Source organism: Procambarus clarkii, chromosome 92, assembly GCF_040958095.1.
Source record: "Procambarus clarkii isolate CNS0578487 chromosome 92, FALCON_Pclarkii_2.0, whole genome shotgun sequence".
NCBI classification, from domain to species: Eukaryota; Metazoa; Arthropoda; class Malacostraca; order Decapoda; family Cambaridae; genus Procambarus; species Procambarus clarkii.
This window is the reverse complement of record NC_091241.1, coordinates 4,029,945-4,040,675: the sequence shown is the minus strand read 5'-3', so window position 1 is coordinate 4,040,675 and position 10,731 is coordinate 4,029,945. Positions and strand designations below refer to the sequence as shown.

At 43.3% G+C, this 10,731-nt stretch overlaps 1 protein-coding gene across 2 annotated transcripts in view; it reads right to left on the bottom strand.

Moving 5' to 3' along the window:
* Window positions 1-1,968: 1,968 nt before the first annotated feature.
* The window catches only part of LOC123775150 (nucleosome-remodeling factor subunit NURF301), a 98,738-nt gene continuing 89,975 nt past the window's right edge, over window positions 1,969-10,731 (bottom strand). For both annotated transcript variants that reach the window (XM_045770073.2, XM_069319168.1), the window contains exons 20-22: window positions 9,027-9,177; window positions 8,515-8,727; window positions 1,969-4,305 (exon numbers count right to left, since the gene is read on the bottom strand). In XM_045770073.2, the coding sequence (XP_045626029.2) occupies window positions 4,015-4,305; window positions 8,515-8,727; window positions 9,027-9,177 (655 nt within the window). In that variant the 3' untranslated portion in view covers window positions 1,969-4,014. The remainder of the gene's footprint in view (window positions 4,306-8,514; window positions 8,728-9,026; window positions 9,178-10,731) is intronic.

Sequence of the window (10,731 nt, the reverse complement as noted above, 5' to 3'; positions counted from 1 at the left end):
TTTTTCACATTCCATTATATAATGACGCAAAGTATGCGAATAGTTCTGCTGACAGAGTTTACATTTAGTCAAATCTACATCAGCAGATGTTACAAACTCCCAAAGGTACTTGTAGCCGAGCCTAAGCCTAGTAGTGGTAACATGTAAGAGTCTGCTAACCTTACTGGATGACCCATAGACGTCACTGACCATCTGGTCCTGTGTTAGCAGTCCTCGTGGCGCAGTGGCAAAGCACTCGCCCGACGCTTCTCAAACGCTGTGCCTGGGTTCGTATCCTGGCCGAGGAGGATTGACTGGTCGCCAATCCCTAACTGTAGCCTCAGTTTACCCAGCAGTTAGTTTAGTTCATTTATTATGCACCCCATACCCATCTTGTGGGCGGTAGTGGAAAGGGGTACATAATGAGGTACATAATGGGCTCAGGGACTGAACCCCACAATTCATTTAGCTAAGCAAGTTACAAAATTCAATGCACATCGTCACATTAACAATGGGCTCGAGACCGACCTCAAGTACAGTTTCCAGATTAAGCAACTGACATGTGGAGAGCTAGTGTCACAACTGATATGTTTGTCCTGCACACAGCCCCCCATCCAGTGGGCAGCGGTGGATCGGTTACAATCACTTAGTTACTACCTACAGTTAACAAATTGGGGATATTTGGCCAAGACTTCTAGCAGCAGATCATTTTGAATGAAACCACCCAAACCAAATCTTGGGCCACCAATCATGGCTTCAAGTTCTCTACAACTTAAATTTGTGCTATGACTTTTACTAGGAAGCAGGTCATTCTTCATCCCCCCTTTGTCACTTTATGATTATCCCCTTGTGTACAAAGATTCTGCTAAGCTTTTGGGGTTAATCTTTGAAACTCTTTTGTCTTGGTCACCCAATATCTCTTACCTCTGAGTTGAATGCTTGAAGGCCCTTAACTTACTTCTTGGGCAGTGGAGAGGCAATGCTCCTCTCGTAGTCTAAAATCAATTATGGTTGCTCTGCTTCTTCTTCTCTTCGCCGTCTGGATGCTCTGCGCCATACTGGGTTACATCTCGGTTCTGGTGCCTTTCGTTTGAATCCTACCCTAAGCCTATATGTTGAAACTGGTGTTCTGTCTCTATAGAATCACCGTGCTCACTACTGTCTTCGTTTCCTTACACGGTCCTTACAACTCCTTCACTCTCGCTTATATTGTGCCTTGAACTTGACCCCTCCTGTGGTCCCTGTTTCCCTTCACCATTTACCTCTTTCTACAGTGGGGACACTGCCGCTAAGGAAGCTATCCACACTTGTCCATAAAGGTATCCCTTATTCCGACATCTACCCATTTATTCATTCCTCAATCTTTCCCCATTGGTCTTCTGTTACTAGTAACAAATTGCGTGCTCCTAAAAGTAGTGTCCCCCAATGACCTTCCTTCCTACCACCGTAACTAGCGGTGGGAAATGGCTCTGGCGAGGTTAGGTACTGGCCATACTTGTTTAACTCAAGGGCACTTAATAGAGCGCAGTCCTGCTCCTTATTGTCCCTCTTATAATTGTACATATCCTTGTTGAATGTCCTGACTTCCAGGACTTGTGTGTCTTGCTTTCTGACTGTCCCTCAATAGAATTCTTGGCGATTCAGATACCTTTACTAATTGATGGTAGAACGATTGTCTCGCTTCATGCAGATCGGCGTTCAATCCCTGATTGTCCAAGTGGTTGGGTACCATTCCTTCCCCCACCCCTCCCATATCTTTATCCTGATCCTTTCCCAGTGCCATACAGACATAATGGCTTGGCGCTTTCTTCTGATAGTTCCCTTCCCCTCGCCTTATGTGCTTTTGGTCTCGTATTGGCATCCTTAATGATATTTAACGCCCTATGAATATCCTGCACATTTGATGGTGCTACATAGCCTTCCCGGATTGGTGCCTTCTTTTGTTAATTACTTATTACAATCTTCTTATGAGGTCAAACAAAACCATAGTTTAGAATACTTGACTTTATAAAACAAACGCAGTCTTATTACAAATTATCTTTACAAATATGCATATTCATGTTAGGTGTCTTCACAAAGATAAATTTTGTACTTAGCTGAGAGGCTGTGAAGACCATGAACAGCCATATACAACTTGGCAACGTAGTCTAAACATGTATGTGTTCAGCGTGTCGTCCTCAATGTGCACAAAACATATGCCCTTTGAAACCAGTAAGCCACACCAACATGTGCTGAATAAATGTTATGAATAAAAGCACTAAAGAACTCTGTAAAATACTACAATCATCGCCTATCCGTACTCAAAAATAGTTGGGTATCATTTATCAGACGATGACATTCACATTTACAGACAAAAGTACAAGGTTGACTCAATCATGAAGTATTAACATTTTAAAGTGGGCAACTGCTTATAACACGAGAATTATAAATATGCCGTCAGCCGCGACATCACCAACGCTGCCCGCTAATGGCTGAAGTGTTGGGAGCCCATGGAAACTAATTTATATCTACAGCCACACTCCCACACAAGGCCAGCAAGGTTTATTCACAAAATCTATTAATCTTTGAGAAACATACAGGTAACCTCTCTTTTGTACATAAAAGTTGCCTATCTGCTGTGAAGCATTAGGTTTAAACATCCCATCTATTGTCTTTTGCTTCAGGCAGTCATTCCAACAACTCAAATATATATTAATCTTGTATTCTTATCCAGGACATTACTGTAAATGATTTGTGCGGCGACCAACTGTTGAAATCATATCTACAAAAGGAATGTGACAAGGGTGATGTCCGAGACCGACTGAAGAAACTGATGTGATGCTCGGAGGGATAACAGGTATGTGACGATGGATGACTAAACACATGAGTCTATACATTACTCCATTATGTGAGTACATTTATTGATATGATATCAGTAAAAATAATATGCCTCTTGATAATGCAAAGAGTACATGTATGTATATTCTATAGAAATATACTATAATGTACATTCAAGTACATACACTTTTCTATGTACAATATAATGTTAGTCTATTGCATAATATAAATGTGCACATAGCAGAAATATTTCCTGCACCTCTGCACTTAACAACTTTTAATAAAATTCTACAATTTTATTACCGAGGATTAATTGTCAATAAAATATTGGTACCATTAATAATAAACAATTTTCCTTATTTAAAAGGTACAAAACTTACTTGTTGACAGGATTGGGGTGGCAATCGCTCAAGAAACGTTATAAAATGTGTTGACGGTAACCACACCAGACCCAACACCACTCCACCTTCCATGCCCACTTGCCTTCATCCACACACTAACACATGCTAGGTATCACCAATAAAACATTTAAAACTACCATAAATGCTTGAATTCCCTTCTTTTTCATTTGTTAACAGTAACAATCTGATTTTGAGCCAACAAAGAGTTTTCATGTCAACCTAGTGCACATCTCTAGTTTATCATCATTCTTCAGGATGAGGGCTCACTCTTCTTAAATTACCGATAAACACACTTTCTTGGCCAAACCTAACAAGTTTCTTTTTGTGTATAATTAAAAACTATTTCAATAACACCCAATAAATTAATCTCTTCACACTTTTCACCTCTTCTCTCAACAAAATATAATATGTGAAAGAAAGAATTACTTAAAAAATAGTCTTTTGATACCGAGGCCATTTCCGGTAACATTATATAGAATTTCCATGAAATTCAAATTTATGAAATAGCTCAACATTCTCTGGCTCATGCAATAGGTTAAGTGCTATCATTTTACATGACAAGTGTTAACACTGCCCAAGTGGACATGCAGGTCTCATCAGTATGATACATTAACCGTACATCCAAGGCTGTTCCTGATGCTAAGAGTGATTAGTGTTGCTATATAACAAAAAAAAAATAATTCTGATTTACCTAATTAAAATTCTTTTCACAACCAATCATCATTACAGCAAGATACTGACAACTTTTCAGAGATTTCAGAAAATATAAACAAAAAATTGAGCTTCAAGATTTTGCAAGAATTATTAAACCAAGATATCAATAAGTTTTCTGACCTAACCGAAGTTTGAGACTCCTGAGCTTTTGGCAAAAGAAGGACTCTAATGTTGCTGCACAAGAGCAGAAAGATGAGTTGGGAGGGTTGTAGAGGCGGCAATTATCAAACACCAACATTACGTCGCCGATGAACTGTGCCAGTTGCTGATATGACTTTTCTTCAACGCGACTCTCCACAGTTTTTAGATCCATAGGCTCCTTAACCACTTTGTAATAATCGGGAACCTCGGAAGGGTCAACTGGCTCCAGAAATGGCCATGCATTCTTATGTTGCTGCAGGAAAAAATATAAAAAAACATCCTGAAGCCAAATATAAACATGAATATTTCAAAGGTAAACGTATAACTAAGAAATTAAATACAAATATTAGTGATTTGATTCCATTTACCATCTTGTTTTGAATGTAAGGGAAGGAGCATAAGGCACTGAAATTGGCAAAAATATTGGAGGAAAAGAAAAAAAATTAGAGCCAGCAAGCATGTCTATAAATACTTGAGAAATGTGATAACACTTTGGTACAAAATGTATGTCTTTACAATGGATTATATTTATTTTTATAATAATAATAATATTATTAAAAATATACTGTATATATATATGACAAAAGGCTGCACAAATGTGTGAACCATTAATCACTAAGAACTCTTTTGACCCTACCAGGATTCGAACCCCTGCCGCTCAGGATCACCCTCTGGCATACAGGGTACAAGTAACCACTAATAAAATAAATAAATAAAATAAATAAATAAAATAAATAAATAAATAAAATATATATATATACACAGATTAAAGTGTTCAGTGAGAATCCACAATTTCTTCTCTGAATACTCTTTATTTTCTTCTTCGAGAAAGTACCTTACTTACCCACTGGTAAGACCCGGAGGCTGCGGCAGGGAGATCAGACTCGAATGCCTCGGTCGCCACACCGGAAAGGGCAGCTCCCGAGACTGCCCGAGTCTCAAGACCATCTAAACCCTGCCCCGACTTCGAAACCCTCAGATGCTTCGGGGCCGGAAGCAGGGGACCAGAATGAACCACTACAGGAAAGAACGAGGGAGTGCCGACTGAACCAAGGTGAACCACCAGCAAGAACTCAAAGCGACTCCTAACCCCAAGTCCGGGTCCCTATAAGCAAAACGGGGCATCCCGATGAGCAACCAACCAAGCGCATTGCAACAACTTGAAGCGTACATGCAACGCCTGTACCCGTAGAAGATCAGTAGTAGACTGGGTAAACTGAGTCACCAGCAAGAAACAGAACTCACAGGACTCCGGGTCGAAAGTGTCACCGACCCAACAGGCAGCGTGGCGGAGGCAAAAACAGTGAGTTACCCTGAGACAAGGGGACCGAGCAACCCTCAAACTAGCACGAAGCGAAGGGGAACTCCGGGGTCACATCCATCAGACCAACGCGCCCCCGTGGGGTTTCCCAGAGTCCTGAGACGGAATTTATGCTCTGGGAATCCCAGGCAGGGTACTGCTAACCTGCATCCTAAACTACCAAGCAACTTTCTAAAACTGCTCCTCGGCGACGCATACACTCACAGGGACCTAGCAGAGGGCACCACCAGAAGAAAACCGTATTAGGTCAAACACCAAGGGGAGAGCAAGGCAGACTTCCCCACAAGGCACAAACATAAAGAAAAACAAAACCCCCGCAAGAGGACAACGTACCCAAAGGAACAGAGCCGGCCGTTACAAATGGTGAAAACAAGCTGCGACGCACCCTGCACCCCTTACCAGTGCAAACTGCCTCTTACCCTAAGGTAAACAAGGGAGACAAAACATATAAGCACCCAAAGGGCGGCCGAAAAACTGAGCAGTTAAACAGCCCAGCAGAGGCAGGACCCAAGGAACTTGTGGAAGGTAACCCCAAGCCCCAAAGGGAGTACTTACAGGGAACCTAGGGAAGGTAACCCTAGGCGCATGCAACCCGAGTAATGTAGAATAACTCCTGGCTCTCGCACCCCTGGAAGACAGCCACCACACTCGAAGCACAGTGCTGAAAAATCACTGGAGCCAGAGCACACAACCTCCGCCTCTAGCATCAACCTTAAAACTAAAGGGTGGATGGCCAGCGCAAGGGTCTGGGGTTCCCGCGTCCCCTCCCCGGTCATGCTCGTTTCTTTTTTGGGGACTTGTATCCACTTGCTCGGCTATTGGTTGCAATTTTCACCAGAATAGGGGTTTGTTTTGGGATGCTTACCTTTCTGGGTGCCTGACCCGGTCGATGGCAGACAGAATTCTTCCAAACACATGGGGGTTTCTATAGGCCATTGCTCCCCATGCCTCTCTGAGTGAGGCCAGATTCTGGGCTCGTGGTCCCCGGTAGGCCCACAGAACTCTATACACATGACTGATGCCATAGTCTGACATTAGCATATCAGCTCCGGGGAGCTGTAGGGGCTCCCCCCAGAAAGGGTACGTGCGTGGGTGTCTGTGTGTACTTACCAAGTTGTACTTACCAAGTTGTGGTTGTGGGGGTTGAGCTCTGGCTCTTTAGTCCCACCTCTCAACAGTCAATCAACTAATATGCAGGTTCCTGAGCCTACTGGGCTCTATCATATCTACACTTAAAGCTGTGTATGGAGTCAGCCTCCACCACATCACTTCCTTATGCATTCCATTCGTCTACTACTCTGACACTGAAAAAATTCTTTCTAACGTCTCTATGGCTCATTTGGGCACTCAATTTCCACCTGTGTCCCCTAGTAATTACCTAAGTGTAGTTACAGGATGAGAGCTACGCTCGTGGTGTCCCGTCTTCCCAGCACTCTTTGTTATATAACGCTTTGAAACTACTGACGGTCTTGGCCTCCACCACCTTCTCACCTAACTTGTTCCAACCGTCTACCACTCTGTTTGCGAAAGTGAATTTTCTTATATTTCTTCGACATCTGTGTTTAGCTAGTTTATATCTATGACCTCTTGTTCTTAAAGTTCCAGGTCTCAGGAAATCTTCCCTATCAATTTTATCAATTCCTGTTACTATTTTGTATGTAGTGATCATATCACCTCTTTTTCTTCTGTCTTCTAGTTTTGGCATATTTAATGCCTCTAACCTCTCCTCGTAGCTCTTGCCCTTCAGTTCTGGGAGCCACTTAGTAGCATGTCTTTGCACCTTTTCCAGTTTGTTGATGTGCTTAAGATATGGGCACCACACAACCGCTGCATATTCTAGCTTTGGCCTAACAAAAGTCATGAACAATTTCTTTAGTATATCGCCATCCATGTATTTAAATGCAATTCTGAATGCAATGTGCCCCTTGTGTTAAATAGTCTGTCTTTATCTACCCTATCAATTCCTCTAAGAATCTTGTATGTGGTGATCATGTCTCCCCCTAACTCTTGTGTCTTCCAGCGATGTGAGGTTTAATTCCTGTAGTCTCTCCTCATTACTCATACCCCCTAAGTTCGGGTACTAGTCTGGTCGCAAACCTTTGAACCTTTACCAGTTTAGTCTTATGCTTGACTAGATATGGACTCCATGCTGGAGCCGCATACTCCAGGATTGGTCTGACATATGTGGCATATAATATTCTGAAAGATTCCTTACACAAGTTTCTAAAGGCCGTTCTTATGTTAGCCAACCTGGCATATATCGCTGATGTTATCCTCTTGATATGAGCTTCAGAGGATAGGTCTGGCATAATATCAACCCCCAGGTCTTTCTCTATCTGATTCTTGGAGCATTTCATCTCCCAAATGATACCTTGTATCTGGTCTCCTGCTCCCTACACCTATCTTCATTACATTACATTTGTTTGGGATAAACTCTAACAACCATTTGTTCGACCATTCCTGCAGCTTGTCCAGGTCTTTTTGAAGCCTCAAGCTGTCCTCTTGAGATGATATCAGTGCTTTTTAGTGTCCCCACGGCCCGGTCCTCGACCAAGCCTCCACCCCCAGGAAGCAGCCCGTGACAGCTGACTAACACCCAGGTACCTATTTTACTGCTAGGTAACAGGGGCATAGGGTGAAAGAAACTCTGCCCATGGTTTCTCGCTGACGCCTGGGATCGAACCCAGGACCACAGGATCACAAGTCCAGTGTGCTGTCCGTTCGGCCGACTGGCTCCCTCCCTCTGTCTTAATCCTTCTCATAATTTTGGCGTCGTCAGCAAACATTGAGAGGAATGAGTCTATACCCTCTGGGAGATCATTTACGTATATCAGAAACAGGATAGGTCCGAGTACAGAGCCCTGTGAGACTCCACTGGTGACTTCACGCCAATCTGAGGTCACATCCCTCACTATAACTCTCTGCTTCCTATTGCTTAGGTACTCCCTTATCCACTGGAAACAGGTCGATAAGGGAGTCAAACAGGTGACGTCAAACAACAAGACTCACTCACAAGATGTGAGCTCCGACAGCATCTCAAAGAAAGATTCCTAGCTCCACTGTAGCCCATGGGGTGGAAGATCCCAGCCATACAAGGGGGTCAATAAAAAATTTTCACATCAACAATAAAAGGCTACTTACTATAAGGCTTTTTGTGACTTTTTTCAGCTCTGAATAATCCTTCATAGAAAGAGTCTTCTGACAGGGATAATTCCATACATTGTTTGCATCACATTTTGGACAAATGTAATCATCAATATCATCTGCTTCTGTCTGCATTATACCCACACACTTGCCATGGTACCAATCCTCACACTGCTCACAGCAAATGTAGAATTGTGTCTCATCATATGGCTGGAATTACGAGAAATTATAATACTACAATGATATTTTATTTATTTAGAAAGTAAAATGCAACTACTATTACTCTAGGAGAAAGGAATAAAATGGGTGCACATACTGTATTGCATTGATTTTGAAAACTGATAATAAACATGAGATTATTATTAACCCTCACAGTTTAATAAGTTTTTACAAATATAGTAGCGAAAACATCACTTTCATCACAGAAAGAAAATATTATGTTAGGATACAAGAGTCAATTTTTGCATTCAGCACATATAATATAAATAGATTAGATTCTCGTTACACACCTGTCGACAAAAGCAGAATAATTCTTTGTTGAGCTTTGCATTTGCACAGTCATCGCAGACATACTCCGTCATACTGCGGCTCATGGCTTCCGTAATACCCACACAGTCTCCATGGAACCAGTTGCCACACAGGTCACACCCAACGTAAAACCTGCATATAAGACAACATACAGTATTACAACAGGCACAAAAATTGACTGTACTGTATGTAATATTTCACATATTTTGTACTTGAGAACACAGGAAATTAATGGTCAAGTTGTGTGAGGGGAGATAAAAAGGAATGAGGAAGAGGAAGAGAAGAAAAAACCAGCGTTGAATGTAATGAAACTCCATTTTCTGGGTAGAGCCCCGGAGGCTCCCTGGAGCTATTGGACTGACATTAGCTAATATTAGTACGAGGCTTCAGTCATATGGAGTTGTCATGCCTATCGGAGACCATTAGCCAGAACATGGTTCCCTTAAGAGAGGCACAGGGAGCCATGGCCTATGAAACTTCCTTGTCTGAAAATTTTCATGTCTGCCATCGACCGGGGTTAGACATCCAGAAAGGTAGGCGCCCCAAAACAGACCCTCAACTGGTAAGAAAATTGCACCTGGAGACCAAACAAAGGCTAGAAATTCCCCCCAAAACATACAAGGAAACAAGCAACACGTCATCACATTGCTGGTCTTGGCCCACCGAGCTGGGGGAAGGATGGTCCTGGCCCACCGAGCCGGCGGCCGGACCATTAGTTCGGTTTCCCTCATTCACTGTCTGTGAAACAGGGAACAAGGGATACCGGGTCAACCCACAGCATGTCCCATGACACAAAAGCTGAGGCATGCAAGTAATGACGTAAAGCCACAACCTGACAACACATGATGCACCCCTGGCCTGACTAACCAAGCATCAATAACTCACAGACTCCTCCGGAAGCCCGCCATCTCATTCTCCGCCAGAAAAGGAGACAGCTGCAAACGAACAAAACATCCACCCAGACTAAAAGAGCAGAAGCTTCCACGCCGGAGGAGAGCATGAAGCTCCCCGACCCGACCCTCAGAAGCCAAATCCAACAAATACAAAGCCTTCTGGAAACAATCACTGACCAAAGGGGACACCACAAACCGAAGGGGAAATGAGAAGAGAGAGAGTACCTGGTTCAAAGACCAGGTCAGCTCAGGCGGCGCACAAGCAGGCCAGAGGTGGAAAACGCACGAGAAAGCTTACGAAACAGAACAGAAGTGATATCCACCCTGGACGCAAGCTGGAGCAGCTTCGCCAGTGCCGCATGATACAAAGTGACAGTATTCGGCATCTGATGCCTGACTTGAAAAAGCCAAGAAAAATTGAAACAACACAAACCGAAACTGAGGACAACCTACTCGGGGAAAGAAAGTGGCAAAAAGACTGTCAAGAGACTTCATACTGTCGCCAAGAAGACGACCTCAGGTGGGATACCATTAGAGAAGCCACCTGGCGACCATACAGACGGTGAAACACTCGCATCAGAAACCCCAGATGTGAAGCGCGGAAGAGAAGAGTGCTCCAGCAAAGCACTTCACCAGCCCAATCTGTTGAAAGAGGCAGAGCGGCAGAAAATACCCCGGGTTCGGACACCGAGCATGCAGCTCCTGAAACAAAGGTTGGGCTGGTCACCATGGGGCCAGCAGGAGAACCCTTCCCCAAGAGGACTTGAGCTGAGCCAGAACCCGAAGCAACAGC